The following is a 19,187-nucleotide window of genomic DNA, read 5'->3' as shown; positions in this document are numbered from 1 at the left end:
CAGCGCCCCCGCCCCGCCTCCCGCGAGCCCGGGGGGCGGGGCCCGGCTGCGTCAGAGCCCGGGGGGCGGGGCCCAGCCTGGTCAGAGCCCGGGGGCGGGGTCTCTCTAGGGTAGAAGAGGTTGGGGGCGGGGCCGGTCCCGTGGCGCGCGCCGGGCTCTCAGCTGGGTCCGCACGGCCCCGGCCGTGCCCGGCGGTCCCTGGCCGTGCCCAGCGCCTGGGGAGGGGTGAGACGCGCTGGCGCCAGTCCCAGGAGGACCGGGCTTGGCCCGCCCGCCCCTGGGCGCTGCAGCGGCACCGGGCTCTGTGGCTCCACCCGGCCCGTGCTTGCCGAGGGCTGGCGGTGCTGCACAGCCGCCGCTGATCCTCCTTCCGCCGCGACCCCCGGGCCAGCCCGCACCGCCCCTCCCGCATCTCGCTGCTTCTCCAGGCTACAGGAGCCGCTCAAACTTGCCACTTGCTGCAGCGACTCTCCCTCTTGCTCTCCCTCCTGCCCCCTCTCATCCCCTCCCCTGTCCCACCCTCTCCCCAGGCTCTCACAGTACAGATGTGCTTTAGGGTCTCCCAGCTTAAAGAGCCCACTTGCCTCTCCAATTCCCGTCCCTTCCCCCTTTTAGCTCTAACCTCATTGAACAAACTGTCTGGAATGGCTGTAAAAGCGGCAAAGAGTCCTGTGGCACCTTATAGACTAACAAACATATTGGAGCATGAGCTTTCGTGGGTGAATACCCACTTCGTCGGATGCAGGTCTGGACTTTCTCCACTCTAAGCTGGCTTCGACCCCTGGCAATCCACTGAAACTTTAGTGACTTCTTTCCCTGGCTAAAGCTCAGAGCCTCCCCTCTATCATTAGTTATGTTGCAGGAGCACCTAGGAGCCTTAGGGTAGGTTTACACTTACCTTCCGGGTCGACGCGGTGAGTTCGACTTCTCGGCGTTCGAACTATCGCGTCTGATCTAGACGCGATAGTTCGAACTCCGGAAGCGCTGCGGTCGACTCCGGTACTCCACCACTGCAAACGGCGGTGGCGGAGTCGACGGGGGAGCCGCAGAGTTCAACCCCGCCGCGTCTGGACGGGTGAGTAGGTCGAACTAGGGTACTTCGAATTCAGCTACGCTATTCACGTAGCTGAATTTGCGTACCCGAGTTCGACCCCCCTTCTTAGTGTAGACCAGGCCTTAGTCATGGACCATAACACCATGGGAACAGACACTGTAGACACAGAACAAAAAGTTAGATTGTAAACTTTTTGGGACTAAGTATGAGACAAAAGATGGATACAGGCAGGTGGGGGAGAATTCAAGGAAACGAGGCAGTATCTGCCACCATCCTTATCCTCCTTGACCTGCCAGCTGCCTTCAATGCACTTGACCAGTGGTTCTCAACCTGCAGCACAGTGGTGGTCAGGGTCCGGAGTCAGTGCTGACACTTGGCCCCATACAGCGTGGTGTGGGTCAGGGCTGCTGGTCAGCCCCGTACAACAGGATCCTGGGTCTGGGCTGCCACACGGCCCCACGCAGCAGGGTCCAGGGTCAGGGCTGCCCTGGCACTCGGCCCCACTCTGTCTCTAGCCAGGGGGTACTGGGCATAGGGATCTGTGGGGGTTGGGCACGGTGGTTCTCAACCTGCAGCCCAGTAACACATTGCGTATGCAGTCCACAATGATAAACAGGTTGAGAACCACTGCTCTTGACTATGCCCTTCTAGATATCTCATCCTACCTTGGCTTCTGTGACTGCTCTCACTCTGATCACTCCTTCAGCAGATCTTCCTCATCCCCCTCCAACTTTCTGATGGTTTCCCAGGGATCCTGTCTCTTCTCCCTCTGCACCTTGTCTCTGGATAATCTCACTCACAAACATTAATTCAACTCTCATCTCACAGATTATCCACAGCTCTACTCAGACCTGTCTCCTTCTGCCTACACTAAAATCTGACATCTCTGATCTCTAGCCATCAGCTTCAATTCAACTCCTAATATTCCCCTGCCAGCCTACCTCAATCACTGTGGACAATACCACCATCCTATCCCTCAGGCCTGTAAAACTGGGTGTCATCTTTGACTTAGTCCTCTCTCTAGGTCCTCACATCCAGGCTGTCTCTAAATCTCCCCAATTCCTTCTGCATAGCGTCTCTAAGACACAGCCTTACCTATCCATCCACACAGCTAAAACTCACAGCCAGGCTCCCAATATCTTGTATCTCGATTATTGTCCTCGGGACCTTGACAAATGCAATCTTGTCTCACAAATCTATTCAACGTGTTGCTGAAAAGACCTTGCTGATTGCTTACCATTACCCCTCTCTGTGTACTACCACTGGCTCTCCTTTCTTCACTGTATCATACATACACCTACTTGTCCTCACTTTCACAGCCTATCATTACCTACCTGTCATTTCATGTGCTATAAAGGTATCAACTCCTGCTCTGATCAGCCAATGATACCAGCCTGAATAACCCATTTGTTAAATTTTCCCCTTTGTGCTTTCCCCAGTGCTGCCTCATCTGTGGGAGGAGCTCCCTGTAAATATCCACAAATCTATCTCATTGTCCTCCTTCAAACGGTTACTACTATGCCTACAAAGAAACAGGCAAATGGGGGGCTGTGATCCCTGCCTATCATTCTGACCAACATGGGCTCAATGTTTTCTTGTTCATCCCAGCTGTGTCCACCTATTTTCTCATCTTTTACTTAGACTGTAAACTCTTTGGGGCAGGAATTGTTTCTTTGTTCACTGCATGTACAGCACCTAGCCCAGGAGCATCCTGGTCTCTGACTGGGCCTCTTGGGGTCTGTCTACATTGCAACTAACTTGACTCAGGCTTGTGGGGCTCAGACAGCAGGGTTGTAAAACTTCCATGTAGGCATTTAGGCACAGACTGGAGCCCAAGCTCTGGGACCCCCACAAGGGGGGAAGGTCCCAGAGCCTGGGTTCCAGCCCCAGCCCAAACATCTACATAGCAGTTTTACAGCTCTGTAGTCTGAGCCCCACAAGCCAAAGTCAGCTGACACAGGCCAGCTGTGAGTGTGCAGTTGCAGCAAAGACATTACCCCTTAGGCACTACCCTTCAAAAGGAAATAACTAAAGCAGAACCCCATTTATCCAATCTAATCGGGACAGAGGCCAGAACAGATAATCAAAAATCCAGAGAAACCAGAGAATGGGAAAATGCATTGCTGCAGCACCCTCTAGCAGCCACAGGAGAGATCACCCACCTCTGGCCCAGGAGTCCTGATTGTTTGGTTGCTGCAGAGAGCCAGATAAATGGGGTTCTACTGTATTCTGCTCTTGCCACCTCACCTGAACAAATCTTGCTTATTTGCTATTTCCTTCACAGCCAGGAACCAAATATGTCTACTGACTTCAATGCTGAAGGGAGGGTTTGCTCACAGTCAAGTGACCAAAACAACTTAGGTACACCTCTACCCTGATATGCGGCCCAATATAACATAAATTTGGATATAAAGCCATAAAGCAGTGCTCCGGGGGTGCAGGGCTGCACACTCCAGCAGATCAAAGCAAGATTGATATATCGCAGTTTCACCTATAATGCGGTAAGGTTTTTTGGCTCCCGAGGACAGTGTTATATCAGGGTAGAGGTGTATTAGCAAAAAAAATAAAAATAAAAAAAACAACAAACACACCCAGTGTGATGCTGTTGCAAAAAAAGCAAATATGATTCTGGGATGCATTAACAGGTGTGTTGTGAGCAAGACCCGAGAAGTCATTCTTTCGCTCTACTCTGCGCTGGTTAGGCCTCAACTGGAGTATTGTGTCCAGTTCTGGGCACCGCATTTCAGGAAGGATGTGGAGAAATTGGAGAAGGTCCATAGAAGAGCAACAGGAATGATTAAAGGTCTAGAGAACATGACCTATGAAGGAAGGCTGAAAGAATTGGGTTTGTTTAGTTTGGAAAAAAGACAGAGGGGACATGATAGCAGTTTTCAGGCATCTAAAAGGGTGTCATCACGAGGAAGAGAAAACTTGTTCATCTTAGCCTCTAAGGATAGAACAGGAAGCAATGGGCTTAAACTGCAGCAAGGGAGGTTTACGTTGGACATTAGTAAAAAGTTCCTAACTGTCAGGGAGGCTAAATACTGGAATAAATTGCCTGGGGAGGTTGTGGAATCTCCATCTCTGGAGATATTTAAGAGTAGGTTAGATAAATGTCTATCAGGGATGGTTTAGACAGTATTTGGTCCTGCCATGAGGGCAGGGGACTGGACTCGATGACCTCTCGAGGTCCCTTCCAGTCCTAGAATCTATGAAAAAACAGCAGACATTCAGTTGTATGCACAAGAGATATATGGATCTTTGTAACAAGCTATGTTTTAGCTTGAGCTTAATAAGAGGGTTTTAGTTAGATTGTAGTGATCTAGGAATCAGTTTCTCTACCTATCCCATTCATCCTCTCCAAACTCATGTAACAAAATTTGTATATATTATAAGATGGCTGTAGATCTATACAATTTTATTAAACTTTCATCTAATTGTTTCGGAATACATTTAGACTTTCTGTAACAGCAGCATTTAACCATGCATATTGACATCTAGCCCTATTCAGAATGGTTTCATGATGGAAATAAATTAACACTGACATTTTATACCACTGACACTATAGACAAGGTAATGTTGTACACGCCTGTTTTACTATTACATTGAGATAAACACGCATGCTCTTTCATATGTAATGATAATCATTAGCTTGTTGTATCCACTTATCAAAATACTGTTGCCTGTGCATTGTAGTAGTTTCAGTTCTGTATTTTAAACTACTTTATTAAAAGCTCTTTCGTGGTTTTAACAAGGATAGTTCTACAGTTCATTCTGTACTAGCACATAAGGCAAACTGAAATGGCATGGCTTTAGAACATTTGTAGAATCTTCTAACTTGTTTGTGAGTTGGACAGGCACAGAATAATCGAGTTGGGGTAGTCAGAAGTGGCCAAAAAATGGAGTCTTAATACATCCAGAAGCATCACTCTTGTGATGTTTGTAAAATTTACCTAAACGTTGAAGTAAAATACAAGCACTATGGAAAACATTTCCCTACACACATCAAAAGTGGAATGAAAAAAATCCACATTGATGCAATGTGCTGGACTGCATGAACAAAGCACTCCTTGGCTTCTGAGTTAAAGCCTTTTTATGGTGCTTGAATGATTACTCAGATTAGCAGCTGCAGTAAACAGTTTCCAGTAGATGTGGAGGTATTAGGCAGCAGGCCAAATTCTGGCCCGTTACAATCCACAGCGGAACAATACTTAGCCTTCTCTGTGTATTCCAGACCTCTCCCTGCCACTCCCAAAACAGTGTTGTTTAGATGCTACAATCTTACTATTTTATGGAGGATAGTCTCAGTTGCTATATGACAGAAATGACAGCTGGGACGATGGAGTGAGAGACGTATTTTAAAAAGTGACTTGGATCGCCTAGTGGGAGGAGAGCTGTTTTTACAAAGGTATCTAAACCAAAAGCCTGACCTGCTTGACAGTTTTAGTAGTTCTAGATTGAGGCCCTGATACTGTTATTCTTTAAACATGAGTTACATGGGTTTTATAAAATCAAAATGCCATTTGGCTGTGTAGGCTACCTACAAACATTTAGGAGTGTGGCACTTTCAGAGAAGTATATACGAAGCTTTTGAAAAGAATTGTGCTAACCGATATCAGGCTATAACAAATATTGTTTAGTTAATGCATTTTAAGCAATGATCATTCAAGTTTTAGTTCCAACTAAATCCCTTCCCCAGGTTTGAACAGTGGAATCTTAAAACAAAAAAACAGTACCCTACCCTCTTCCACATGGACAGGCAACATGAAATTGTTACACACTATAAAGAGCTCCTTAGATTACATTTCCTAACTTGTGTTTTAGGTACATTGTATCTGACACACCAGTTTTACCAGTAGAGAATTTTGTAGATTGTTTATCAAAATACATGCCTAAATGGAACACGATCATTAATATCAGAGATAAGTAGCACTTTAAGTACCTAAAGAACTATAATGAATGCTCTTATCTTAAGAGGTAGAGAGGAGGTACATATGAAAGACTTAAAGAAGTTTTATTCAACTGTTTAAAGGAAAATGATATAAAATGCCAGGAAATGCACTGACTTTCTTAAAATTTGCTAAGTTCAACCATTTGGGTATGTTTATAAATTCACACAGTAATTGTTATGAGAACACATCTCGCTCCTTAACTTGGGCTGCAATGAATGCCACATTTTCAGAACTGTACAGAACACACTTCTGTAACTGACTTGTAACTAGCATCAATTACTTGCTTATGGTGTTATACATACACTTGTAATAAGATCATAGCCAAGAGGTACATTATTTCTCTTCTTCTATACATTAATCCAATATCTCCTGTGCAGTCAATCATTAACTATGTGGTTAATTTAAACAGGTTTGTAATCCAGTTTAGACTCCAGCTTCTTAGAATCAGCTACTTTTCTAACAGCTTTCATGAAGTCTTCCTGAACTACGAAGTCATGATCAGCACGAATTGCAAACATACCTATGAAGAACAATTTGAGAAATTGCTAGATATTTACAGAGAGTTAGTGTTACTAGCAGCAATAATATAGAACTGAAACATTCCATAAAGTCTATCGCTTTATAATTAAAACATTAAAAAGGATCAAAGTTAAAAGTTACATACTCAATATAGAGTTTCAGCAAGTAACTTTAATCAGTTTTGTATTTCTTTTCATGCACCTCAGACATGTTTGGAAACAGAGTAATTATTCTGGAATAAAGTCACTTTTATTCAGGCAAGAAGCATCCACACAGGGCTGTTATATCAGCTTAGCTATAGAGGTATAATTATTCCATTACAGCTATACCAGATGGCTTCCCAGTGTAGACAAGCCCTGAGTGGACAATATTTTCTCAAGAAGAGTAAGGCAGGAACACGTGTGGGGGTGGGGGGGAGAGGAGAGAGATCTCCCCAAAACTCATTTTCTGTACTACTTTCTGTACTGGTATAAGCCATAAAGAAATATTTTTAAAAAGCAGATTTTTGTCCAAGTTTGGTAGACATGTTTCATCCAGTTTCAGGGAACGTCATTTTACTACTTCTCCCCACACTTTTAAGGTGTATGGGCATATATACAGATCCTTTCCAGTGTGCATTTGATCACAATGCCAGTTTCAAGAGATCAATTTTTATAGTGCTTTGAAACTTACCAGTGAAACTCACTATTATGTTAACCTAAGTTTCCAGCCACTGAAGTAAAAAATGTAAATGCTAGACAACCCTCAAGAATGAATGCATTTAAAACAATGAAATGTTTATAAACCTCATGTTCATCTATTATACTAAGAACAGATCAGAGAAACTAGTCATGAATATTTAATGTTTATAGCAAGATTCAGCACATCAAAATGAAGAACTGAGCAACTGAATACAAGTGAGTGAGGACCCTCTTACCTGCTTCAGTACAGACATTTCTCAAATCCGCTCCATTAAAGCCATCTGAAAGCTTCACAATTGCTTCATAATCTATTAACAAAACAAGAATGCCAATTAACAGAAGTACAAAGTAGTTTGTGTTCCATTGTAGTGCAGCTTCAGCTATAAAAAAACCCTGAACATTCTACTTAGCTAACTTTTTCACTTGCACTGAGAAGCAACCTTGATGATGGTATTTACCAGCTATGTTATTCCTTCATTAACATACAAATCTAGATATAATTATTCTGGGTTTATTTTATTTAAAAATTACTAATTTGAACATACATACACCAGAATTAAATATAAAAGCTGTACATTAAATCAGTGTTATAGTTGAGATTTAGATGCATCTGAATAAAGATAATTTCAAACATTTATTAGTCCCACAATAACCATAACTTGGCCCCCTAGGCCAATGGGCTTAAAAAAAAACAAGTGCTAAAAGCATTATCCTCTATCATTACACACCCATAAAGTGTGTAGCTAGGTTACAGTTTCTAGGGTATAAGTTCACAAGTTCTGTGCATTTAAGATTTCCAGCAAATTTTTGACTACATATTCAATTTTGAGTTGGGGATACAAAATACTGAGTGTCTGAATTAACAAATCCATTTTTTCCATAACTTTTAAAATTCAAATATCTTAAACCACAAATCTGATTTTTACCAAAAACTTTTCAAAATAGTTTCCCTTTTCATTATGACCACCACAAGACACATTAGCTGAAATGGTATTTTTATTTTATGTTAAGAATCTGAAAACATGGGACTAATATTTCCACCTGAGCCGTAGCTATATCATTCCCGTAATTAAGTGGCATTCTAGTCTAACAAATCTACATACGTTTGTAAGATCACAAAAATGGAAACAGTTTGCAGATTACTTATCTTCACAAAGAATTTTAAAAAGTTACAGCTAAGGCTTGAGACGTCTGACACCCACTGACCAGACACTGATACAAAAAACAGGTGTCCCTCACACTGGGTCCAAGAACTAGACCAGGGGTAGGCAACCTGTGGCACGTGAGTTGATTTTCAATGGCACTCACACTGCCCAGGTCCTGGCCACCGGTCCAGGGGGCTTTGCATTTTAAATTTAATTTTAAATGAAGCTTCTTAAACACTTTAAAAACCTTATTTATTTTCCATACAACAATAGTTTAGTTATATATAATAGACTTATAGAAAGGGACCGTCTATGTATTACTGGCACGCGAAACCTTAAATGAGAGTGAATAAATGAAGACTCGGCACACCACTTCTGAAAGGTTGCCAACCCCTGAACTAGACAGTATCTTGCTAAAGAGCTTAGTACTGCTCATGCTCCTATCTGGTTTCTTAAAAAGGGTATGCTGGGGTTCCTTTCAGGGTGCTATCTGGATTCAACTTAACAGTTCTCTTTTGTATCTGCTTTAGGTAGTTGGTGTCTGAAACTGAGCTCCTCTCTCTTCTTCCTGTGAGGGGGAGACTCTTCCTCTTCCCATCTCACATCTCTTGGAAACAACAGGCAGGGAAAAAGCCCTCCATCCGTAGTGAAGAGGTGTGCTATTCTCAGTCTCTCTTCCTTCCTGTTTTCATGTCCTCTTCTCCACCCCACCCCCAAGTTCCTGATAAACTTCACAGTGTCTCAGCTGCTTCTCACAGATTTCCTCAAGGCAATCTCAGAGGGAAGCCAACAAGATTCTGGTCAGTCTGCAGTAACAGAACTGACCAGAATCTTGTCAGTTTCACTGTACAGCTGCCTCTCCCACCTACGTCTCAGATAAAATTTGCCCTACTCCTTAATGGCAAGTGCATTCTTTTTCAAGCCACAGTTACAGCACAACCTAACAGCAATACTTCTGTAATTAAAAAGAAGATTTCCATGTAAAACCCACTTTTCAATTGCTCATAACTTTCAGAGTTTTCCTTTTAGACAGAAATACCCTTGTTTGTTCTCAGACCCATATATGGTTCTAAGGTTTAATTTTTTTTGACAAATGGGCATGTTTGCTTACAGCAAGGTGTTCCATTATACAATGGAAAGAGTCCAACCTGATGTAAATCAGACAGTTTCTCTGATTCGTAGCCAAATTTAGGAGGGTTACTATATCCCTAACCCTCATATTTTTACAAAGTGAGGTTCACCAATGGATCTATTTAAGAAATACTGAGGAACGTTTTTGGAAAGGTGGTGTTAGGGTAACCAGTAACCAATTCACCTTCCCCCTTACTTTTACGCTCAGGAGAAATATTTAAGCAGCTCGTGTACTTACCTATTTCACCATGTTTAGTGATAGGACCTGCATGAATCTTCAATATATCTAATCTGGCTTGTTCATTGGGTAAATCAATATCTAAAAAGAGAGGGTTGGGGTTTGGTTTTTTTAATTAAAATGGGTGAACAAGAGTAATTCAGAATTACACATGCGCTTAAGAATGAAGATGTCAACTCACGGATTTTTCTATCCAGTCTTCCAGGACGCAGCAACGCAGGATCCAAAGTGTCTGGTCTATTTGTAGCCATGATCATTTTAACTCTGTGCAGAGTGTCAAATCCATCCATTTGATTCAATAACTAGAGGAAATTGACATATTTTTTTTTTAAAAACAAGGAATTTTTTTTAAACTTAACGTGTTCATAAATCTAATAGCTCACACCATCTTCCACACACTTCATTTTCACTAGTGATCATTACAGATAAAAGGATCGATGGAAACAATCCTAAAACAATGCTATCCGATTCTTAACTGTGATGATCCCAGAATACCACAGCTCCCCATATATTCCATAAAGGAAAACTTAAAAAAAAAAATTGGACAAAAAGTAGGAACAAAACAGCTCAAAAATGGAAGATTGCAACATTCTAGTCACCTTGCATTCTCTCTTTTTTCCTCCAAATACTAAAAGCCAGTGATTGGCAGTTATACTTTCAATATAGGATGATTCACACAAACTATGTTTGCAGAACAGCCCCTAGAATATTCAATCACCCCTGAAGACATTTAATTAGATATATCCAGTTCTGCTATGGAAAACTCACCCCTCTATTCTTTGTGATTATTTTATACTACAAGTGAGGCAGATATATTTGCTTAATATGCATTCTTTCTGGGCTGAGAAAACATAAATCAGACCAGTGGGATCACGCACACCAATCAGACCTAGAATTCTTACTAAGAATTGTGTTACTGGGTTTTGTTTTTTTTTTAATTCTCTTAACATGCTTGAGTGTTCCATTTCCAATTACCTTAGTTCACCATTGTATTTACTATCCCAAATTGATGACAATGTGTGTTTTTAACTTTAGATATCTTTTGAACAGAAAGCCTCTAACCTGCAAAGAGGTTTTTCCCTTGAAAGAGTTGACATCCTCCAACATCTAAACAAGGTGCGTTGAGTGTCGGTGTAGTCAGTTCTTGTGGACAAAGCGCAGAAGCCTGATGTAGCAGGGTGCTGGTGCAAAGGCACCTAATTAGCCCCTGCTCAGCCAGCCCCAATCAGGGGAAATAGATTGGAGCTGGGGAGAAGTCTGGTGCCTGGCCTTTAGAACTGGCTGCACCTGTGGGCATGAGGGTTCAAGGGCTATAAAGGCTGGCTGGCAGCCAGGAGGAGATGGTCAGGGGAAGGTCAGTTTCTGGGCTGAGGGCAGACTCTGGGTAGAAGAGGAGATTGTAAGGCCTGCAAGCTGTATATAGTATATCACTGGTGGTGGGAGAACATGGTGTAAATCAAGCCACGGGTGCTGCAGAAGGAGAAGCCCCTCTCTGAGCTTTCTTGGGGCAGCAGAGACCCCCAGGAAGAGGGGCAGGCAGAGGACCTTGTTACATCTGAGCTCAGTCTTCGCAGATAAAGGCTCTCAAATCACTTTGAAGTTAATTACATACAAATACATGGCCTATGCATTTTGGATCTCAAACTGCATTTTTTTTTTAGCGAGGTATCTCAGTTCACTTTTAAACACGACATTAGCACAGCAGCCGTTCTAACAATCTGGATAATATATGGATTTGCACATCTATTTTTCACTTTACTATAAAAGATTAGAAGCAGCAAAGAATCCTGTGGTACCTTATAGACTAACAGACGTTTTGCAGCATGAGCTTTCGTGGGTGAATACCCACTTCTTCGGATGCATCCGAAGAAGTGGGTATTCACCCACAAAAGCTCATGCTGCAAAACGTCTGTTAGTCTATAAGGTGCCACAGGATTCTTTGCTGCTTGTACAGAACCAGACTAACACGGCTACCCCTCTGATATAAAAGATTACATATTAGACATTTACCTCCATTAGGGTTCTCTGAATTTCTCTATCAGCTGAAGTTCCCTCAGAGAAACGACGGCCACCTATAATATATATTAAATTTGGAAGTTACCTGTACTTTTTTTTTTTTTAGGATCAAAAGGGTTTCTGAGCTAAATAAATGTTAAAGTACTACAAATCAAATTAAGTGTTAGGTAAAGTTAAATGCATGTTTAAGAGTGTTATGTATCTTGGTCAAAGATCCAAGTCAAATGCAAACAGCTCTCATTTTAAATTAGCTGTAATGGGCTCCAGAAGCAAGTTGAAAGGAGAGATCTCCTCTACCCTGTTCATTCCGCACAGAAAGGTTCCCTGACAATCAACTTCATATTAATCTTTTTAAGAAAAGCAAGACTATTACTTCAGAGCTGGCTTAAATAAATCACAAGAGACTTTAGCCATCTTACAGTCCATTAGCCTTACCAATAGCATCTATTTCATCCATGAAAATGATACATGGCTGATGATCTCTGGCATAGTTGAACATTTCTCTGATCAACCGAGCGCTTTCACCAATGTACTTGTCTACAATAGAACTAGACACGACCTGTTGAAAATGAACAGGTATCATGAGCAAACAGACTGAAGCACAACCAGAGGGACCGTCACTATTTGAAAAGAATGACGTCGTTTTACCTTTAAGAAATTGCAGTCCAGTTGGCTTGCAACAGCTCTGGCTAGTAGTGTTTTCCCAGTACCTGGACAGACAGAGATTGAAGCTGTTCAACTTGTAGACCAATCGCTAAAGTTACAGACTGAAATATATTTCAAGGGTAGAAGTACAACAGAATACAGCAACAGGTTTCCAAGGAGGGCAGCTCAGCACTAATTATTTTGCAAGGCAGAGCCCCCCAAACTGTGAAACGGAGGAACATTTAGGGGTGCGCAGCTGGAGCCCCGGCCCGCCCTCACAGAGAGCAGGGAGCAAGGGCCACCCAGCTCCGTCTCTGTTCCCCAGCTGCTGGCCCCACACCCGGGGGGCCCTGGAACCCGCCCCCAGCTGTGGCCCCCTTATCCCTGTCCATGTTCCCCACTCTCAGAGATGCATCCTCGCTCCCGGCCCCAGGGGGGCATGGACGTGGTATGGGGGGGGTGCAAGGTAAAAAGTTTTGAGACCACTGTTGTAAGGAGAACTGAAATTCAGATACCTAGATAATAGGTTTATGGACACGAAGTCTCATTCTGCTTAATTATGGACAGAACTCAAAACTGGAAATGAAAGGCAGCTACAGACGTGTACTCACCTGGTGGGCCATACAGCAAGCAGCCTTTTGGAGGTATAATTCCCACACGCTGAAATAATTCTGGATTTGTAAGCGGTAACTCTATTACCTGAGAAAAGAGGCAGGTAAGTAGTGCTTAGTTTTAAAGGAGATCCTTGACTATTTACTGTATGCTTAGATGCTATGGTACAATATATAGGTATGGATTTCCCAATAACATCTTCATTCTTGTCTTCTAGAAGACACTATTAATCCCACCAAGTACAATCTCTTTATACAGGATCAGAAAGAGTTAGCTATAGAAATGCTGTCAGGGAGTTTTTCCTTTGCCTGTTTTATGGATTAAATCTGAGGATCTGCACAACTCCGTCTCTGCTCTTATTCCAATCCCTCCGACGTCTTGTCTAAACCTTCCTGTAACTTGCTCCTTTGGACAAAGTTCTGCCCCCAGTCATACACACGAATATCCAGAGTAACTCATTTCAATAGTTACTCTAGTGCAAAGACTAGAATTTGACCCTTTGTCGTTCTCGTCCACCGTGTGTTGCACTTTTACTTCATGACACCCCCTCGACTTGGAAGCATCCTTCAAACCCATCTATTTTCGTCTAGTCTCCCAATGTTCATCTCATTTGCATCTCCACACCCTCTTGTACCAGAATTGTAGACGTGCACGTTATATTCCTCAGAGCCAGATTACCTGCAATCTGGTATAGGCCCCTGTTCTTTCAGAGGCTATGTTGACCACTATGTACATTAACGGAGATCAAAAAGTATTTTTAAATACTGTCCTAAAAGCTCTCCTTCCTACATGAAGTTAATAAGGTGCAAATAATGCTATTCTTTAATATCCGGTCTCATGATTGTTTAAGATTAAAAACCATGATATAACATGATTATCTACACACGTATGACACAGAAAGGAAAACCCTCCCCCTCCCGTCAGAAAACTATCAGTATATAAACCTTTCCTGAACATCTTTAAATAGCATGTATTAGCCTTTTTAGACCTTTCAACCCACCTGGCACAACATGAAGTAAAATTTTTCCTCAGAGCAGATACCGCTATTCAGTACGTATTTCAGTAATTAAACATTCAGTACCTCTCTTAGCTCCCTGATTTGTTCCGATAACCCTCCAATCTCAGAATAAGAAACATTCCCAGGATCTTCATGAGACATATTGTAAACCAATGGATCCACTTCCCTTGGCAAGTACCTGTAGCATTTGAGTATTAATAAAATAGATGTTATCTTTTCACTGCGAATACTGTATACTCAATTATTTAAATAAATCTTAGTGCTGGTTGGCAAATGCTTGTTTCCCCAGTGAAAAATTGCCAAAAAATTTCCCTCAAAATTTTGTAATAAACATTTTTTTCATCTTTGCAATAAAACTTGAAGACTGGCAGTCAGAAACTTTTCAAAAATGAAACTTGGGGGGGGGGGGAGGGTCAGGGGGAATTCAACAAAATCCCCAAACTCTGACAAAAAGAGACATTTCCCACAGAAGTTTGCTTTGATTAAAAAGTAATTTCAAACAAAACATTTTGATCAGCTCTCATAGATCTGTAAGACTATCATGGAAGTATTTGCCCATATAATGTATATATGTATTTGGAAGATTTTTTTAAAGTAGTACAAGATTTATTATTCATATGTAATATCTGCAACATATTTAGATCAACTCTACCCTTCACATAAAGGGAAAAAAAACTCTTGGTGGCAAAAGCTTACCTCATAATAGTTAGTGTGGTCATGTCCAGGGCAACTCTTGTCCCAGGCTTCAGCTTACTTTTGTCAAGCTAGTTTCACAAGAGATTTTTCTATTAGAAATTAACTCAAACAGCAAAGTGATGGAATTCTATATTTCTGTAGTAATTGTTCTTGTTTGGTATGACAGAAAAAGTGTTTAGTCTCAGCAAGGATTCAGATGGTGACCTTCTCTTCTTCCTCAGACACAAGTGAAGAGAGCTGATCAAGGGGAATCTAGAGGTTTCCATTACCACTGCAATTCGGGCAGGCAGTTTTGCTGACCATGTCTTCCTACACCAGGGGTGGGCAAACTTTTTGGCCCAAGGGCCACATCAGGGAATAGAAATTGTATGGCGGGCCATGAATGCTCACAAAATTGGGGTTGGGGTGCAGGAGGGGGTGAGGGCTCTGGGGTGGGGCTTGGAATGAGGAGTTTGGGGTGTAGGAGGGTGCTCTGGGCTGGGAGTCGGGTTTGGAGGGCAGGAGGGAGATAAGGGGGCAGGCTCTCAGCGGTGCTTACCTCAAAGTGGCTCCCGGAAGCAGCTACAGCTCCTACGTGGAGGCGCAGTCAGGCAGCTCTGCATGCTGCCCATCTGCAGGCACCGCCCCTGCAGCTCCCATTGGAGCGCATACGAGCTGGAGCGGGCCCATGCCGCAGCTTCCGGGAGCCACGTGGTGTGGCCCCCGACCCAGCATCCCGGACGGAGTGCCAGAGTGGGGCCGAGACTCGTGGTGTGGCCCGCAACCCAGCGCCCCGGCCAGAGCAGCCCTGACCCAGCGCCCCGGCCGGAGCAGGGCCAAGCCGCGTGGTCAAGACCCGAAGCCAGCACCCCGGCCGGAGCGCTGAAGCGGGGCCAAGCCGCGTGGTGCAGCTCCCGACCCAGCGCCCCAGTGGGAGTTTGCGGCCCGTAGTTTGCCCACCCGTCCTACACTCTGCTTCCTGTTGCTTAGACCATTCCTGACCCATGATGGTACTTCACTCCTCACACAAAATCAACTTGCATTTAAGGAATGAGGTTCTGGAATAGGCTTAATAGCTTATATTTAACTTTATAAGACGGATCAAATTGAAAAACTGAAAAAAAAAATCCCCAAAAACATGTAACATCTTGGACTGTGTCCGCTTTGCTTTATTATTCCCAAGAATTCATTCCAGCATTCCTGGCATATCACTACCTATCACTAGGGTGCAGAGAGCACCACATCTATATGTTGTTAGCCAAGCACAGCTTAAAAAGTGATGTACGAACTTGCTAACTTTAAAAGTGTAACAAGAAAAATGACTATAATACATATAATTGCATATTGGAGCAAGCTATTTAAAAATATCCAAGTAAAGCAGAGTTACCTGACGACGACAGCCAACCACATATCTTGGTCCATTTGTAGCTTTCACAATGACTAGAGAGAGAGAAAATGACAGAGAAAACAAGATCACACTCTTTTTAACTCCTCTAATTGCTAGTGCAAAATAAGCAGCAATTATACAGTATTTTCAGAATGTCTAATTAATAATGCTCTTTCATTCTTTTAAAAAATCATAATTTAATTGGCTTATTTTAAAAAACAGAGGTTTCAAAAAAGTAAAACATATCACCTAGGGAACTTACATTTCTCTTCTGTTAACTGTTTAAGAACCTCACCAACAATCTATGAAAAAAATTGAAACAAGTATTAGCTACAGCCATGAAATTATATTAGTATATAGAATATTTAACATAAATTCACAGCTCCATCTCTGCCAGTCACCTTCAACGCCCTTTTCTTGCTCCATAGGAAAAGCCTACTACTCTGTTTCTTTCTCATTGCCCCATACACCAGGAACAACTGTTAAAAATACACCTACTCTGTGTACTTACCTCCTGTAAAGACCACACCATGGCACACGTTTGCTCTGGGATAGCTCAGTGGTTTGAGCATTGGCCTGCTAAACCCAGGGTTGTGAGTTCAATCCTTGAGGAGGCCACTTAGGGATCTGGGGCAAAAATTGGTCCTGCTAGTGAAGGCAGGGGGCTGGACTCGATGACCTTTCGAGGCCCCTTCCAGTTCTAGGAGATTGGTATATCTCCAATTATCATATCCCATTTATATCCATCAATTTTAAATCCCTCTGTGGTGGTAACTTGCTAAGCACACTTCACCTACCGCACAGTGCCATACACAGTTGTGTCATTATTGCATACCTGTCCAACACTTTGCAAAGCCTTGAGGTCATTTTCAGATTTTTCATACTGCTTGGTAAGCTCTTTCAGTTGTTCCCTTACTAAAAAAAAAAGAAAGAAAAAGAAAAAAGGTTTGGTACGCCTTTAATCCACTAGAAACCAAGTGCAAGGGCTGGCCAATTTGCAGAGCAGATATAACTGCATGTAACAGTTTCTGGGTAAAGTCAATATAGGAGAATCAGCAATGAGCTATTCTTGCTAGTAGCAAGTATCAGAGGAGTAGCCGTGTTAGTCTGGATCTGTAAGAAGTGACAAAGAGTCCTGTGGCACCTTATAGACTAACAGACATATTGGAGCATAAGCTTTCGTGGGTGAATACCCACTTCGTCAGACGCGCGTGTCTGATGAAGCGGGTATTCACCCACGAAAGCTCATACTCCAATACTTCTGTCAGTCTATAAGGAGCCACAGAACTCTTCGCTGCTTTTTGCTAGTAGCAGTAACTCTATCCCAGAACAGATACCCAGCCATTAACTCTGACTTGCAGACCAGGTATCCTAGGCGAAGCCTGGCACAAAATCTAGGAGAATGCTAATAGGAAAAACAAAGGGTCTTCAATCGCTTGTCAATACGCCTCTATCCCTCCCCTGGGTGAATGGTGTTAGCTCAGCTGGGCCTAACCCCTCCCTGCCTAATAACCAATGGGGGTGGGGGGGAAGCGGGGGCTGGAACACTTGGGCCCGGACATGCCCCCCCTTGGTGGGGATCAAACCCCCCCCCCGCCCCGGATCAGGGCCAGAGCCCCCAGCCCCGCCTCTCCGGATACCCAGGGGCCGCAGCACAGGCGCTACCGGCCCCCCGCCCCAAGCGGGCCAAGAGCTTCCCCCTTCGGAACCGCTCCCCCCTCGGCCCGCTCCCCGCCCCTCCGCCCGCTTCCCACTCCAGGGCCCCGGGCCGCTCCGCTCCCCGCCCGGCGGCCCCGGCCCCCGACTCCGGCCTGCCCCGGCCCGGCGGCGCGCGGCGCTCACACTCCTTGAGGCGCCCATCGATCTCCTTGTGCTCCAGCAGCTTCTTGCGGTAATCCTGCAGCGCCTTGTCTCTCGGGTCCGCCATGATGAGCAGGCGCCGCTCATAGGGAATGCCGGGAAGGGCCATGGCCGCCGGGGGCAGGGCCGCGCGCCGCCACCTGCCCCCGCCCCGCGCCCGCCCGCCCGGGCGGACAGCGCCCCCTGCCGCCGCGGAGGGGAACGGCGCCTCCAGCGAGGCGCTGCGCCGCCCGCCCCGCACCCCTCCCTTCCCCCTGGGTCCTAGCGCCGGGCCTCGGTTAAGGAAAGGGAGGCAAATTGCAGGGCAGGGGCAGCCCTAGGCGGGCTGCAGCCGGGAGGAGCGCAGGGCATTGAGATGGAGGGGGGGGGGGGTGCAAAAATGCATGACCTCGAAACGTTGTCAGAATGAAAGTGGTATCAATCTATCGATTTTTTTAAAAGAGCCACACATCAGCAATACTCACCCCAGCAGCCCCAATCCCGCAACCATCTATGCAACCTGCTTAGCTTTGTGCACATGAGACGCTCCCAGGCGTGCAGTTAAGCCTCAGTCCTGTGAAGGTTTACACCCGTGCCTAATTATAGGAGGAAAACTCCACAAAGATCCTTTCTCAGGGAGGGCTTAGCCTTCCATAGCTCCTATAAAAGGCTGGGTCCTCCTTCCCACCTGTGATGGATGTAACAATGTCCTGGACAAACCTTACTGAATTGAGTTTAATACCTTTGGGGTCCATTGTCTTAAAAATGCAATTGTTCATGTGTTATTGTGAGATTGTATGTAACTTCTCTAGGAGGAGTGGATATGCTGATGTAATTCCTCTGGTTCTCAGCTCTTTAAAGCCACCCCCTAGCGAGGTTGGCAAATACTAGTTCAGACAGAATTCTCCTGGGACCAGAAACAGAAAGGAGTTTTGGAGAAATAGCCTGGTTTTAAACTGGCTCTGGGTTTTTTGTTCTGATCCAGCAAACGGATGGGACCTCTGTTGCACAGAGGGCCCCAATCCTTAGGGAAGGGTTGGAAGGACTAACACTGATGAGGAGGAGACAATCTCTCCTTAGATTGTGTGTAGGTTCTTGTATGTTTTTAATATGTTTTTTTCTGTGGTGCTTTTACCTTAAGAATAAAATAGGCTTGCTTATATAGGCCAAGCTTCAGCAGCAGTAGTGGGAACTACAAGTTGTGCAATACAAATTGCGGCATGTTGGGAGAACAACCTGGTTCCTGCCAGGACGCACCCTCTGCCCTCCCAGTAGG

At 44.2% G+C, this 19,187-nt stretch overlaps 1 protein-coding gene across 1 annotated transcript; it reads right to left on the bottom strand.

Moving 5' to 3' along the window:
- Positions 1-6,051: 6,051 nt before the first annotated feature.
- PSMC6 (proteasome 26S subunit, ATPase 6) lies at positions 6,052-18,045 on the bottom strand. Its single transcript, XM_045016098.1, has 14 exons — positions 17,915-18,045; positions 16,908-16,987; positions 16,335-16,374; positions 16,073-16,125; positions 14,707-14,774; positions 14,074-14,188; positions 12,992-13,079; positions 12,384-12,445; positions 12,171-12,294; positions 11,730-11,791; positions 9,901-10,021; positions 9,720-9,800; positions 7,442-7,513; positions 6,052-6,526 (listed from the first exon to the last, which is right to left on the bottom strand). Exons 1-14 carry the CDS (start codon positions 18,039-18,041, stop codon positions 6,408-6,410), a joined length of 1,212 nt encoding a protein of 403 aa, XP_044872033.1. The 5' UTR covers positions 18,042-18,045; the 3' UTR covers positions 6,052-6,407.
- Between the last annotated feature and the right edge of the window lie 1,142 nt (positions 18,046-19,187).

The sequence above is a fragment of the Mauremys mutica genome, chromosome 4 (genome assembly GCF_020497125.1).
Source record: "Mauremys mutica isolate MM-2020 ecotype Southern chromosome 4, ASM2049712v1, whole genome shotgun sequence".
In the NCBI taxonomy this organism is placed as follows: domain Eukaryota; kingdom Metazoa; phylum Chordata; order Testudines; family Geoemydidae; genus Mauremys; species Mauremys mutica.
This window is presented reverse-complemented; position numbering and strand designations above follow the sequence as displayed.